This window comes from Oncorhynchus mykiss, chromosome 11, assembly GCF_057628025.1.
Source record: "Oncorhynchus mykiss isolate SJ-2025 chromosome 11, ASM5762802v1, whole genome shotgun sequence".
Taxonomy (NCBI): domain Eukaryota; kingdom Metazoa; phylum Chordata; class Actinopteri; order Salmoniformes; family Salmonidae; genus Oncorhynchus; species Oncorhynchus mykiss.
In genome coordinates, this window is record NC_143032.1 from 62,527,721 (window position 1) to 62,543,436 (window position 15,716).

The 15,716-nt window shown below is 44.1% G+C and overlaps 2 protein-coding genes across 2 annotated transcripts; one reads left to right on the top strand and one right to left on the bottom strand.

The window, feature by feature from the left end:
* Nucleotides 1-37: 37 nt before the first annotated feature.
* LOC110517804 (polyubiquitin) lies at nt 38-1,286 on the bottom strand. The gene is made up of 2 exons (XM_036935972.2): nt 1,147-1,286; nt 38-728 (listed from the first exon to the last, which is right to left on the bottom strand). The coding sequence occupies exon 2, from the start codon at nt 717-719 to the stop codon at nt 249-251; it is 471 nt and encodes a 156-aa protein (XP_036791867.1). The 5' UTR covers nt 720-728; nt 1,147-1,286; the 3' UTR covers nt 38-248.
* Nucleotides 1,287-5,422: 4,136 nt separating this feature from the next.
* rbm19 (RNA binding motif protein 19) lies at nt 5,423-15,697 on the top strand. Its single transcript, XM_021621708.3, has 22 exons — nt 5,423-5,605; nt 6,497-6,679; nt 6,827-6,922; nt 7,168-7,206; nt 7,360-7,555; nt 7,641-7,891; nt 8,129-8,188; nt 8,331-8,481; nt 8,565-8,771; nt 8,925-9,055; nt 9,146-9,270; nt 9,417-9,513; nt 9,621-9,731; nt 9,856-10,056; nt 10,419-10,631; nt 10,745-10,805; nt 11,187-11,266; nt 11,374-11,429; nt 14,594-14,707; nt 14,814-14,925; nt 15,040-15,160; nt 15,253-15,697. The coding sequence occupies exons 1-22, from the start codon at nt 5,570-5,572 to the stop codon at nt 15,333-15,335; spliced, it is 2,724 nt and encodes a 907-aa protein (XP_021477383.3). The 5' UTR covers nt 5,423-5,569; the 3' UTR covers nt 15,336-15,697.
* The last annotated feature ends 19 nt before the right edge of the window (nt 15,698-15,716 follow it).

Below are 15,716 nucleotides of genomic sequence, written 5' to 3' on the forward strand. Positions count from 1 at the left end.
TTTTGAGTTGGAGCCATGACAATGATGGTAGACTGAGTTTTATACTTGGTTATTACTTTATTACAATGTCATTAACATTATTTCAACAAAAGCCAATATCAGCCATGCTTAATTTAAAAGTTTACAACTGACTACAAAATTAACACTGGTAATTTTTGGACAAGATAGCTTTTTCTCTATAGACATGGAATGCATAATAAGTTAAGGGCTTCGGGTGACCGGTGGTTTCAGGTCGATACTGGGTGTCTTCAGCCTCCCCTTAGACGGAGCGTCAGGTGAATAGTGCTTAGATTTCTGACACCATAGTCTTCCAGTTTCTTTCTATCATCGAGCTGCTTGCCCTCGTGAATCAGCCTCTGTTGGTCGGCTGGGACTCCCTCCTTGTTTTGGACCTTGGCTTTGAACTGGGTTACAGTCTCACCTGACACCACCTCATATGTGTGCGTCTGGCCCTTTTCGTTTTTCAGGAACACCTGGATATGAGTGGGTTCTGTAATCAGCACCATCACTTTGGATCCTGAATGCAGGCCATAGTCACTCAAAGTTTTTGAATCATCACTGAGACTGATGTTGTTCCCATTGACACCTGACAGCCTCTGCCTTTCCATGGCCACTCCAAAGTGTTGGTTGATCAGACTCTTGAGCGACCCCAGAGTGGTGTGTGGCTGAACCGTCAGGGGATGTGAGTCCCCATTCAAAAGTGTTATAGTGAGTTCCATGATAGATATCTGAAAGAGGATTTCATGTATTATTTATTTGGCCTTACAATAGCATAGCTCAATTGAATGATTTAGTCTTAACACTTTACTTAAAGCCTGCAGGTATAATGCTTTATAACTGGCTGAAAGAATGTATGATACTTTATCTTGTGTCTCTATCAGCATTTCTGCTGACTCAAATGGTTGGAATTTAGTGAGAATCATTATGAGATGATTGACAGACATAAGGTGGTATTATCATACATGCTCATGACAATTTATACAACATATTATAACCTTTATATTAACCTACAGGATTCAAGGTTACCATTGATTCAGCCCATTGCAATAACTAAAATAATGTGCAAGATAATTGCGTGGTAGCTATTTAGCTTTAACAGCAGAGTTATATAAAGTATTATAGCCTAATGATGAAAAAAATACTTACTTTTTTCAGTAGATATTGTTGAGAAGTCCTTGTTGTGAAGTCTTGCAAATTGTTTCAACAAATAGTTTTGAGAAATCGGTATGTTGACAAAAACAACTTCTGTGATTGAAGATGGTGACCGTGTACAGCTGAGCCTGGTATATAACAGCTGATCTGCCCCGCCCCTCAAATTCAGATTCGTTTTCCCTCTCTGCCTCCCACCACTTTCGGTTTCTATTCTCTGATAATAATGATGTAGTCTGCTGCTATTTATAGAAAGTTGTGTGCACTAAATTGTTTGTTTGTTATTGTTGAGTTAAGACTTAGAACAGAGTAAGAGCCTAAACCCCATGAAATAAACTAGCCCAATGACTTGCTCCCATTCCAAGGATGTAAAAAAATATATATATTTCGTTGGCATTTATACATATCACACAAACATGTATATAGCTCATTCCCTATAATTCTATACAATTCCATCATTCTACATCATTCCATATAATTCTAGACAATTCCCTATCATTGACACAGATACTCTATGTTGGACACAAGAAGGAGAAACCCTTATAGATCATTCCCTATAATTGTAGACAATTCCCTATCATTCACACAGATACTATGTCGGACACCAGAAAGAGAAACCTAATATCATTGTCGATGAAACCCCATCCTTGGGAAAACCCAGGCCCAGATTATACTGATAATGACTAACAACTGCAGGTATCTTGTGATACGTCAGACATACGTGAGTGCAGAGGGAATTTTAACAGCAATACAAATAGACACACCCTGCCTCACCTTTCCCAAAATGAAAGCAAGTCAGCAGTTGAACCATCACGTGTCATTGTCAGCAGTTGAACCATATGGCTTTTGGACTTCACATCTCAGACTACCCAAAGTTATTCACCCTTATCTTCTCTAGTACAAACTGTAACCAGTGGAAGTACAGTTACTTGCATGTTCTTCAGTAAAGCCTATTTTATTTCTGCATCTGTGGACATCTCCAAGAGTCAATGACCTCTGTGCATTTTGCTAATGTAATTGTAATGAGTCAGAACTGATGTCAGCTGAGGTAAGTGGTATTGAAAGCTGTTCAGAGACTACTGAGAAGTACAGTGCATTCAGAAAGTATTCAGACCCCTTGACTTTTTCCACATTTTGATACGTTACACCCTTTTATTGTAAAATCTATTCAATGGTTTAATTTCCTCATCAATGTACACACACTACCTTATGACAAAGCAAAAACAGGTTTTTATAAATGTTTGCAAATGTATTATAAATAAGAACAAATCACATTTACCACTTGTTACGTTCCCCAGTTTATGTGTTGTAGTTTGTGTATTTGCATGTGTTTTATTTCAGGAAATGGCTTCCTGAAATCCCTCAAGCAGCTGATTGGTCGACTCCAGGGCTAATTGGAGAGCTGACCCCGCCCCCTCGTCAAGACGCAGCTGTCTCCAATTACCCATTCAATCAAGCTATATAAAAGCCAGTGTTCTGTTCAGGAGAGAGAGATTTTGGAGGTAGGGATTATTGAGAGAGATTTGCTGGGAGGTCATTGCAAAGCGATTGTTTGTGATAGAGAGTTTTTTTTTTGTTGCTAGAGGTTGATTTTGATGGGAGTTCATTGCTGGGAAGTTGCTATGTTCTGTGAGTTTGTTGCTCAGATAGAGCTTATTTGTTGTCCTTTGTTTTTTAGTTTGTTTGAAATTGTTATTCCCATGTTTCATTTGTTCCCAGGGGAGAAGGGGAAGGCACCTTGGGAGTGCTTAGGCAAGAGGCCCGCGGGCATACATATACCCGTAGTATTCATTGTCTAGGCACACTAGGTAAGACCTGGGCGGACCACTCCCTGTATTTTGGTTAGGGCACCAGGTGGTGCTAAATTAGGTAAGTAGTGGGTAGGCAGTTAAGATAAGGAGAGGGGGGGGCTTTGAGATTTACTTTCTTTGCTTTGGTTCCGTCCAGCCCCTTTTCCCCATATTACCGTGTAAAGGAATAAAATGCTTGTAAACAGTACCACATTCTGTCTGTCATCCTTACTCGCACCTACAGTCCATACCTCTTTCACTTCCCGGAGGGTTTAATTGTAGCAGGGTGTTGCGTTCCCTCTTCATAGAGGCGTGCGTAACACCACTATTCCGACCCTTTACTCAATATTTTGTTGAAGCACCTTTGGCAGCGATTACAGCCTGAGTCTTCTTGGGTATCACGCCTCAAGCCTGGCACACCTGTATTTGTGGAGTTTCTCCCATTCTTCTCTGGAAATCCATTCAAGCTGTCAGGTTGAATGTGGAGCGTCGCTGCACAGCTATTTTCAGGTCTCTAGAGATGTTCGATCAGGTGCGAGTCTGGACTCTGGCTGAGCCACTCAAGGACATTCAGAGACTTGTCCCAATGCCACTCCTGCGTTGTCTTGGCTGTGTGCTTAGGGTCGTTGTCCTGTTGGGAGGTGAATCTTCGCCCCTGTCTGAGGTCCTGAGCGCTCTGGAGCAGGTTTTCATCAAGTATCTCTCCATGTAAATAGTCTGGTGTCCATTTGATTAATTGTTCAGCAGTCTTATGGCTTGGGGGTAGAAGCTGTTAAGGAGCCTTTTGGTCCTAGACTTGGCACCCCTTTACTGCCTCCTGTGCGGTAGCAGAGAAAACAGTTAATGGCTTGGGTGACTGGAGTCCCAGACAATTTTTTGGATTTTCCTCTGACACCTTTTTATTAAAAAAAAAAAATATTCACCTTTATTTAAGCAGGGGGACACGTCTGGCACTGCAGGATTTGAATCCCTGGCGGCGTAGTGTGTTACTGATGGTAGGCTTTGTTACTTTGGTCTCAGCTCTCTGTAGGTCATTCACTAGGTCCCTCCGTGTGGTTCTGGGATTTTTGCTCATCGTTCTTGTGATCATTTTGACCTCACGGGGTGAGATATTGCGTGGAGCCCCAGATCGAGGGAGATTATCAGTGGTCTTGTATGTCTTCCATTTCCTAATAATTGCTCCCACAGTTGATTTCTTCAAACCAAGCTGCTTACCTATTGCAGATTCAGTCTTCCCAGCCTGGTGCAGGTCTACAATTTGGTTTCTGGTGTCCTTTGACAGCTCTTTGGTCTTGGCCATAGTGGAGTTTGGAGTGTGAATGTTTGAGGTTGTGGACCGGTGTCTTTTATACTGATAACAAGTTCAAAATAAGTTATTTCTTTCTCTCTCTCGGAGGACCTGAGCCCTAGGACCATGCCCCAGGAACACCTGACATGACCCCTTGCTGTCCCCAGTCCACCTGACTGTGCTGCTGCTCCAGTTTTAACTGTTCTGCCTTATTATTATTATTCGACCATGCTGGTCATTTATGAACATTTGAACATCTTGGCCATGTTCTGTTATAATCTCCACCCGGTACAGCCAGAAGAGGACTGGCCACCCCACATAGCCTGGTTCCTCTCTAGGTTTCTTCCTAGGTTTTGGCCTTTCTAGGGAGTTTTTCCTAGCCACCGTGCTTCTACACCTGCATTGCTTGCTGTTTGGGGTTTTAGGCTGGGTGTCTGTACAGCACTTTGAGATATCAGCTGATGTACGAAGGGCTATATAAATACATTTGATTTGATTTGATTCAAACAGGTGCCATTAATACAGGTAACGAGTGGAGGACAGAGGAGCCTCTTAAATAAGAAGTTACAGGTCTGTGAGAGACATCTTGCTTGTTTGTAGGTGACCAAATACTCATTTTCCACCATAATTTGCAAATAAATTCATAAAAAATCCGACAATGTGATTTTCAGGATTTTTCTCATTTTGTCTCATAGTTGGAGTGTACCTATGATGAAAATTACAGGCCTCTCTCATCTTTTTAAGTGGGAGAACTTGCACAATTGGTGGCTGACTAAATACTTTTTCGCCCCACTGTAACAGAAGTATAGGAGGGAGTTCCATAACTTCCATTTCAAATTTCCACTCGCGCAGCACCGAGACCCAAAAACTGACACTCATCCCACGATCAATAACTTTTCAAAGTAGCCCAACACTACCGACATGACAACCCGGTCATGGTTGTTCTCGGTCAAACAGAAAATATCCTTTCAACACGCGCGCTCAGATGGCGCTGGTACCCCCCTGTCGGTAGAGCTAAAGACTTTGAATCTGAGGGTCCAGGGGTTCGAATAAATTATATATTTTGTTGTGGTATATTGACTGAAAAATACGTAATGCCCACGGACAGCCAGTGATGTGAATTCAAACTATTAATGCCACTGTACAGCACACATCTTTCAGTTAGGACTTTTATTTTGAAACCCGAAGGTTCTTTGTATTTGACACGGAAGTGATTCCAAATATTTCTGCAAAATGTTTCCAGGTTATCAATGCCCACCAAGACAGACGTCCATGCGTGTTTGTTGTTGACGTCTATATTTTCCCTTATTTCAGTGTTTAGACGGGATTTAGGTTTCCTAAAATGTCGAGATTAATCGTCAAAAACCTTCCAAACGGGGTAAGTTATGTTAGAATGTGTTGTTGAATGGAGGATGGAGTTTGAACCAGTATCTGGGCTTGAGAAGACGAATATGACGAGATATTTTCTGACGCCCAGGATCCTTTAAAGTCCCGATAATAAGCTCTGCAAACTTGATAATGTTCAAATACGTTCGGTATTTCGCATATAGCAACTATCGTCACTACTGCCGTTATGTACTTCCAAAAAATGTATAATTTAAATATCAATGATTTTTCGGGTTACTGTACTGCTGCTGGATCAGCCGAACTGCGTGGCAGTATTGAGTAATTTGCGCACTTGGTCAAAAACAATACTTTTTATACATGCATTTTGTTGATGTACATTACCGTGCGTAATAGCGAAAGTCAATGTTTTGAGTACCGAACGTATTTTGTCATTGTTACGTTTTCAGATCAGGTTAATGGGATATTGAATTTATGGTACTGGTTCAGATGGAGTGTAGCTACAGATCTAAGCTAAACGTAAAGGGCTACAACTACACAGCAAATAATTGTATCTACTATTTCGTTCGTGAATTACAGGGGCTAATGTGTGGTAAACTGGAGATGAGTTTGGCTTACGTTTGTGACTGAATTTACTTAACCTGAGTTTAGTTAATGATCGAGTTTACGTTTACCTTAGTTCAAAATGAACTTCTAGCCCCTACCCTCTTAGGCACTTGGGTATCTGAAAGGATATAATAATATATGTAACTATGTCTGAAGTGGTAGCTCCATTTTGTTTGCTGATAGGCCAAGCAGAGTTATCCAATCCTCTTAGATGTTTTCTCCACAAGTGCCAATGGAGTAGTGGCTAGGTCTGGGTTGATTTGTTATTCAGGGTTTGTTAAACTGAGTTTAGGTTACTAATGACGAGCTTTGCCTGCAGATGAAGGAGGAGCGGTTCAAGGAGATGTTTGCCGCCTTCGGAACCTTGACAGACTGCGGCCTGAAGTTCACCAAGGAGGGCAAGTTCCGCAAGTTTGGATTTGTGGGCTTCAAGACTGAGGAGGATGCGGACAAGGCGCTGAAGCATTTCAATAAAAGCTTTGTAGACACGTCCAGAGTAATGGTGAGACAGTTAGCCACCCATACTACTGAGTAGTGGTGAGATGGACAGCTAGCCAATCACAGATTGTATGTCAAATTGGATTCGCTAGCCTGGTTGACAGATAATGCCATCGTCTTCTCTGATAGTGTGTGTTGTGTTTTTGCCCAGGTGGAGATGTGCAAGTCGTTTGGGGACCCCACTAAGGCCAGAGCCTGGAGTAAACACTCCCGTGGCCCAGCCACAGCCCCCAGGGAGAATAACAAGGTACAGTATAAGGATAGGGCTGCAGTCAAGTGTTTAATGTTTTTGAATGTTTCACACCATGAGATGTTCCCTTCATCTTCTGGTCATGTCTACACACAGGGTCCTGGGTAACATTGAGGAGTTATTATATTGGGTGTTGATGTACCATAATAACAGGGTACATACTATGATGTATTTTGTGCTGAATTGTTGTGAGAGATCATATCTATTACATTTTTCTCTTGTTGTGTGTTTTTTTCCACCAGGAGAAGAAGAAAAAGGAATCCCCCAGTATTCTAGGCAAAGTAAGTACATGTCTGCCTGGCAGAGGAAATACACTATGGATGGCGTGTAAGATATTGCAAATGCCTGAAGTGTTGGACAATTATTCTCTTCCTTGACATTCTGGTGATCTGTTTAATATTATTTCTGTTTAAACTTGTGTGTCTGTGTGTCAGCTGGAGGATGACGAGGGTTTCCAGGAGTTTGTGTCAGTGCATCAGAACCGCAACCAGGCATCTACCTGGGCCAACGACACTCTGCCCCAATCAGCAGCCCCCGAGACCGGACAGGGGAGGAGTCAGGAGAAGAAGCCTGCCTCCGATGATTACCTTAACTTTGACGAGTCAGATGAGGAGGAGGAGGAAGACCAGGGTAGGTACACATGCCTACATAGACCCTTTGTCTGACAGATGCCGGTAAGGATCTGTGTGTGTAAACGGTGTGTTTTCACTGTCAGGTGCTGATAAGGAGGCTCTGAAGTCTGGCCTGTCTGATATGGAGTACCTGCGCTCCAAAGTGGCACAGACAGAGGGTGCTGCTGTGGAGAAGAACAATGACGATGAGGATGAAGATGCGGAAGACAAGCCTTCCGCTGTGCAGCAGACAGATGGTGCCTATGAGAGTAGGGACACAGACTGTATCCAGAGGGCCACAGCACCAGCCTCTTCACTGGATCAAAGCCAGGGCAAGCCTGGCAAACAGCAGGAGGTAGGGCAGACTCCTAACCTTTAACCCCTAGCACTTGACGGGCACCAATAACCCTCAAACCTTGGGATTGTATATTTGACCTCAAATCCAACCTTAATCGAACTGATGGAGGTTAGCAGTTAAAACAGCATAATGGTGTAGCATTCTGACAGTGCAATTAAGGTTGAGGGTTTTCATTACCTTATTCCCTTTGGTAAAATATATATGTGTGTGTGTCTATCTCTCTGCGTTCCACAGACTGAGCCCACCACTGAGTTCACAGTGAAGCTAAGAGGATGTCCCTTCAATGTCAAAGAGGTAAGTGTGTGTGGGTTTTTGGGCATGGCATGGGGGTGTGATGAGTTCAGATGATTGTGAAAAGGGAGATATGTCCTTCTATTATGATGCAGTTGTTTGTTTATGTATGACTTCTTGGGTTGTTAATGTGTGAAATCAACAGCAACAAGTACGAGAGTTCATGACTCCTCTGAAGCCTGCAGCCATTCGAATCATCAAGAACGCCACTGGCAACAAAACCGGGTATATATATGTGGACATGCGGTCAGAAGAGGAGGTTGAAAAGGCTCTGAAGAAGAACAAAGATTACATGGGTAAGAATCAGACTGTTGTGTGTGTGCATGTTGGTTTCCTCACTGAGAATATAGAGACATGTATTGTGTTTGTTTGTCCTAAGGGGGGCGCTATATTGAGGTTTTTCGGACGAGTGTGAGGGGTGAGGTGCGCGCGGCGAGGCAGGAGAAAGGGAGCGAGAGGAGCTTCACCAGGGAGCTGAAGGATGATGAGGAAGAGGAAGATGTTGCAGAGTCAGGAAGACTCTTCATAAGGAACCTGCCCTACACTTGTACAGAAGAGGAGCTCCAAGACCTATTCTCCAAGCAAGGTGTGCACACACACACACATACTGTACTCCAAGCAAGGAGTTCACACACAGCTCCATGACCTATTCTCCAAGCAAGGTGTGCACACACACACACATACTGTACTCCAAGCAAGGAGTTCACACACACCCCTGACCCCTCAGCCTGTGTTACAGGTCCTCTGGCTGAAGTGGTTTTCCCCATCGACAATCTGACCAAGAAGCCTAAAGGATATGCCTTCGTCTCTTACATGATCCCTGAGAATGCAGTGACAGCACTGGCCCAGCTAGATGGACACATATTCCAGGTACTAATCGCACACCCTTACCCATTGTGTGTTTCTGACCATTAACCTGTAACATCTAACCTTCTATACCCCCATCTCTTTCTCTCTCAGGGCAGGATGCTGCACCTGCTTCCATCCACTCTGAAGAAGGAAAAGTCTGACTCTGCCCACTCTGGCCCAGGCTCCTCCTCCTACAAACGGCAGAAAGACGCCAAGAACAAAGCCAGTAGTACAAGGTCAGTTACAGTCTAAAGACATCTCTTCTTAGTTTAAAATCTCTCTAAATTGTCCAAGTTTATGTTTACAACCCAGTACTGGAATTGTTCAGTAATCTTATTGCCTTTTTGTGTTTGTTCACATTTTGATGTTTGTCCCTCTACAGCTCCCATAACTGGAACACCCTGTTTCTGGGCACCAGTGCTGTAGCAGATGCTATCGCTGAAAAATACAACACCACCAAGAGCCAAGTCCTGGACCATGTGAGTTCTACTCTCCCGTCTCCTCAGCCTCTTTTACCCATCTTCCCTTATCACCGAATACACCTTTCCCCCACCCTCTACCCCATCTTTGATGATGTGATTCTCAGGAGTCTAAGGGGAGTGTAGCAGTGAGGATGGCTTTAGGAGAGACTCAAATTGTCCAGGAGACTCGACAGTTCCTGTTGGACAACCACGTTTGTCTGGACTCCTTCAGTCAGGTATGTTGTAAAACACTCTCTAGGATGTGCTAACCGTGCATAAAGGACATAACATCATATAAAGTTTAGAATATTATTTAAAGTTATAATTTTGGATTCCGGTTATTTGTGTCTGTGTGTTTAGGCGGCGGGGCCTCGTAGCATGTCTGTGTTCCTGGTGAAGAACCTTCCAGCGGGAGTGACGGTGGAGAACCTGGAGGAACTGTTCTCGCCGCATGGCACCCTGGGTAGAGTGCTGCTGCCGCCTGCAGGCTTGACTGCCATCATAGAATACCTGGAACCCACTGAGGCCAAACAAGCCTTCACTAGACTGGCATACAGCAAGGTGTGTGTGTGTGTGTGTGTTCGTTCCATACAAATTTGGCCTATATCATGTAAAAATAGAATGCTGTCTGAGGAAGACCATGGTCCCGTTCAGGGGAGTATATGTAACGGATGTGAAACGGCTAGCTAGTTAGCGGTGGTGCGCTCTAAATAGCGTTTCAATCGGTGATGTCACTTGCTCTGAGACCTTGAAGTAGTGGTTCCCCTTGCTCTGCAAGGGCCGCGGCTTTTGTGGAGCGATGGGTAACGATGCTTTGTGGGTGACTGTTGTTGATGTGTGCAGAGGGTCCCTGGTTCGCACCCGGGTATGGGCGAGGGGACGGTCTAAAGTTATACTGTTACATATACTGCCTCACTCTCTAGTTCCAGCATGTCCCCCTATATTTGGAGTGGGCCCCTACGGGAGTATTCTCAGCAGCCATGCCTAGCAAGACACTTACACCAGATCCGGAGTCCACCACCAAAACCTCAGCACAGGAGGAAGAGGAGGAGGAGGAGGAGGAGGAGGAAGCACTGGGATCCACCCTCTTCATCAAGAACCTCAACTTCTCCACAACAGAGGAGACATTGCGTGAGGTAGGCTTAGCATTAGATGATGAGGAATAGAGGTTGAGTGAGTCATAGAGGATGCAGTTAGGTCGGAAGTTTTGTTTGAATGGCTCATGTTTTTGGTTTGTGTCTTTCTATAGACCTTCTCCAAATGTGGCACATTGAAGACCTGCACCATCTCCAAGAAAAAAGACAAGACCGGTACTGAACATGACATTTTAAAGGCGGCGTGGTCAATCCCACGTCTGCATTGGCCTTGCAGCATTTATGGTTATATGGCCTCTGCAGAAGTCAGGGCGTTGATACTTCTTGCGATTTGCGGAGCAGCACAGAGCTGTTGAAGGAAGTTGTCAAGGGCGTGAGTTTGTGTTTATACAGGACCTCCCGCCCCCACCTACTGTCAATCAAATCATTTCAATGCGGAGCTATACAGAGCCCTCCGCATTGTTACATACATTTGGGAGGTGCACAGCAATGTGGAACATAGCTCAATTTGGCCTCTGTGTGGCTCCGCAATTGCGTCGGTCTCCGACCACAAGCATAAATTGAACATTGGTGTTCTGTGCTGTTTTGTCCCTGTAGGTCAGCTGTTGTCCATGGGGTATGGCTTTGTCACCTATCGGACGCAGAAGGCAGCAGAGAAGGCCATAAGGCAGCTTCAGGTATTGACCCTAGCCCTGATCCTGAACCTTTAACCTCTACACCTATAGATACTGACCTCACCTCTTTCTGTCTCTCTCATCCCCCCCATCTCACTTCTTTCTCTAAGCACTGCAGTGTGGATGAACACCAGTTGGAGTTGAAAGTGTCTGAGAGAGCCACCAAGTGAGTCACTCCATCATACTAATACCATCCATCATACATGGTTACATTAATTAACAACAAACTGATAGGAGTAATTACAGTGCATTCGAAAAGTATTCAAACCCCTTGACTGTTTCCACATTTGGTTACGGTATAGCCTTATTCTGAATTGAATGGGAGAAAATAATGACCACTACAGGGAATAGAGTGTTGACTAGTAACCAAAAGGTTGCAAGATCGAATTCCCGAGCTGACAAGGTAAAAACGTTGTTCTGCCCCGTCATTGAAAATAAGAATTTGTTCTTAACCACTTCTTAGGGATCAAATCTCGTTAACGGGATCGATTTGACAACATCCGCTAAAATGGCAGAGCGCCAAATTCAAATTATTAGAAATATTTAACTTTCATACAATCACAAGTGCAATACACAAAATTAAAGCTTTACTTCTTGTTAATCCAGCCACCATGTCAGATTTCAAAAAGGCTATTTATTTGGCGCGTTTGATCCAGAAAAACACCAGTTCCAACTCGCGCAACATGACTACAAAATCTCTAAGTTACCTGTAATCTTTGTCCAAACATTTCAAACAACTTTCCTAATACAACTTCAGGTATTTTTGAACGTAAATAATCGATTAAATTTAAGACTGGATAAACTGCGCTCAATAGCGGATAAAAACAAAGTGGAGCGAGCTTTCAGGTCACGCGCCCCAACCACAACAGTACACTAGACTCAACCTTTGTTCTGAACTGCCCTACTTCTTCATTACACAAAGGAAAAACATCAACCAATTTCTAAAGACTGACATCCAGTGGAAGCGATAAGAACTGCAAGCAAGTGCCTTAAAAATCTAGATCCTCATTGAAAACACTCACCTAAAAAAAAAATTCCTGGATGGTTTGTCCTCAGGGTTTCGACCTGCCAAATAAGTTCTGTTATACTCAGACATCATTCAAACAGTTTTAGAAACTTCAGAGTGTTTTCTATCCAAATCTACTACTAATATGCATATCCTAGCTTCTGGGCCTGAGTAGCAGGCAGTTTACTTTGGGCACGCTTTTCACAAGGGTGTGAAAATACCGCAACCTAGCCTAGAGAGGTTATTAACGGACTTGCATAGTTAAATAAAGGTAAAATAAAAAAATACCCCATAATGACAAAGCAAAAACAGGTTTAGACATTTTGGCAAATGTATTAAATTAAATACTGGACATGTAACATTTACATAAGTATTCAGACCCTTTACTCAGTACTGTGTTTTAGCAGCGATTACAGCCTAGAGGTCCTCTTGGGTATGATGCTACAAGCTTGGCACACCTGTATTTTCAGAATTTCTCCCATTCTTCTCTGCTGAGCCTCAAGTTATGTCAGGTTGAATGTGGGGATTGTCGCTGCACAGCTTTTTTCAGGTCTCTCCAGAGATGTTTGATCGGGTTCAAGTCCGGACTCTAGCTGGGCCACTTAAGGACATTCGGAGACTTGTCCAGAAGCCACTCCTGCGTTGCCTTGGCTGTGTGCTTAGGGACTTTGTCCAGTCGGAAGGTGAACCTTTGCCCAAGTCTGAGGTCCTACGTGCTCTGGAGCAGGTTTTCATCAAGGATCTCTCTGTACTTTGCTCCGTTCATCTTACCCTGGATCCTGACTAGACTCCCAGTCTCTGCTGCTGAAAACATCCCCACAGCATGATGCTGCCACCACCATGCGTCACCATTGGGATGGTGCCAGGTTTCCTCCAGATGTGATGCTTGGCATTCAGGCCGAAGAGTACAATCTTGGTTTCATCAGACCTGAGAATCTTGTTTCTCATGGTCTGAGAGTACTTTAGGTGCCTTTTGGCAAACTCCAAGTGTGCTGTTATGTGCCTTTTACTGAGAAGTGGCTTCCGTCTGGCCACTCTACCATAAAGACCTGATTGGTGGAGTTCTGCAGAGATGATTGTCCTTCTGGAAGGTTCTCCCATCCCCACAGAGGAACTCTCGAGTTCTATCAGAATGAACATCGGGTTGTTGGTCACCTCCCTGACCAAAGCCTTTTTCTCCCGATTGTTCAGTTTGGCCTGGCGGCCAGCTCTAGAAAATGTGTGGTTCCAAACTTATTCCATTTAAGAATGATGGAGGCAACTGTGTTCTTGGGGACATTCAATGCTGCAAAAATGTTTTGATACCCTTCCCCAGATGTGTGCAGCAACACAATCCTGTCTCTGAGCTCTACGGACAATTCCCTCGACCTCATGGCTTGGTTTTTTCTCTGACATGCACTGTCAACTGTGGGACCTTATATAGACAGGTGTGTGCCTTTCCAAATCATGTCTAATCAATTGAATTTACCACAGGTGGACTCCTAGTTGGAGAAACATCTCAAGGATGGTCAATGGAAACGGGGTGCATCTGAGCTCAATTTTGAGTCTCATCGCAAAGGGTCTAAATACTTATGTAATTAAGGTATTTCTGTCTTATTTTTTATACATTTGCAAGAATGTCTAAACCTGCTTTTGCTTTGATGTTATTGGGCATTGTGTGTAGATTGATGAGGGATAATGTTCTACCTAATACATTTTAGAATAAGGCTGTAATGTAACAAATTGTGGAGAAGGGGTCTGAATACTTTCCGAATGGTCTGTATAAGCATTTATGATGACACAATGCAGCATTTATCCTCTGTGGCAGACCAGGGGGTTTGGTCAAGACCTTTACACAGATCAGACACGGACAGAGTATGATTAGCTCCGTTTCAAGGGTGTTTATTTAAATAATAAAGAAAAAAGAAAAGGATAGGTCTCCCCCATGAGACTCTCTCCGGGATACCGTCTTCTGGGCTCCGGGTCTCGCTGTATCCTGTCGGGCACAAAAACTGAACTCCCTGCACGCACATACCTCTCAACCGTCCTCAACTATACGGGAGTCCTTTCTTCTCCCGCTCTCCTTTGTGTGCTGCCCTTCTGGCAGCTTTATGGGCCTTGCACAGCTGGTCAGCAATCAGCCCTTGATTATTCACCAACTCCCAATTAGTCCTGGCCTGGAGAGCCCGTCGAGACCTGGCACGTCCAGCAGATGGAGCCTTCGCCTCGTGATGTATACTGTCACCAGGCCTCGACGAGTCTCCCCCTGGTGGCTGACTTGTATGCCACACCTTATAGATATGTGAGTATTTTGTAATTTTTTTGTATTTGTTTATTTTGTATAGGTCTGCAGTAGTGTCTCGTAAGAAGCAGGCAGAGGGGAAACAGACCAGCTCTAAGATCCTTGTACGCAATGTCCCCTTCCAGGCCACAGTCAGGGAGATACGAGAGCTCTTCTGGTAATATATACATATATACGCACGCACAGACATCTTCAGAGCTTTCTCACTGAGACATTGCATTTTTCATCACTCACTTATAGTATAATATGTATATCCCCTCCAGCACGTTTGGGGAGCTGAAGACTGTTCGTCTGCCAAAGAAAGCGTCCGGTACTGGCACGGGGGCTCACCGCGGGTTTGGCTTTGTAGACTTCCTCACCAAACAGGATGCAAAGGTGAGTGAGGATGAATGAGCACGGTGTGTGTTATTTCTTGTTTCCCCTTTAAAGTGTGTGTTGTTGCTGTACAGTAGTGTTGACCGGTCTTGTTATTTCTTGTGTCCCCTGTAGAAAGCATTCTCAGCACTGTGCCACAGCACCCATCTGTATGGGCGGCGGCTGGTTCTAGAGTGGGCCGACGCTGAAGACACTGTAGAGACGCTACGCAGGAAAACAGCAGAGCATTTCCATGGTAACACCCAGCGTACAGATACAGTAATACATTTCAGATTGATGTTTTGAGAAACCTGTTCTCTGATGTCCCTGTCTCTCTCTTTCTCTTAGACATTCCTAAGAAGAAGCGGAAGGCCGAGGTGATGGAGGGTATTATGGAGACGATGGAGGCTGGGGGGACAGAGGATGACTGACCTCTCAACCACACACCCCAACCCAGCCCCGATTGTTGCTCTGTCGACCCATGTGGGTAGGAATAACTGCGTAATCTGGACCTGAGTGACAGGAGAAGAAAGAATCAGATGGACCAGAACTCGACAGAAGCCAATTATTTTGTCAGTGATTCTGCTCAAAGCCTTGACAATCCTCTCAAACACGCTGAGGGACTTTGACAGAGCGTTGTTGTTACGAGGAACGGGTGTGGGTGTGTGAGGAGAAAGCGGGACAGAGAGAGCGAATGTCTGTGAGAGAGCTCTGATGATGCATGGGACTCTGATGACATGATTGATATGATTATTTGTACACAACAATTAAATGTTACCTATCTGCTACTGTAGCTTTAAGTTTTTATTGAA

Coding starts and splice junctions, on each gene's coding strand:
- rbm19 (XM_021621708.3), top strand. CDS start 5,570: ATGTCGAGATTAATCGTCAAAAACCTTCCAAACGGG. Junction 7,556..7,640: donor GGAGGAGGAGGAAGACCAGG/GTAGGTACACAT, acceptor TTTCACTGTCAG/GTGCTGATAAGGAGGCTCTG. Junction 8,482..8,564: donor GAAGAACAAAGATTACATGG/GTAAGAATCAGA, acceptor GTTTGTCCTAAG/GGGGGCGCTATATTGAGGTT.
- LOC110517804 (XM_036935972.2), bottom strand. CDS start 719: ATGGAACTCACTATAACACTTTTGAATGGGGACTCACATCCCCTGACG.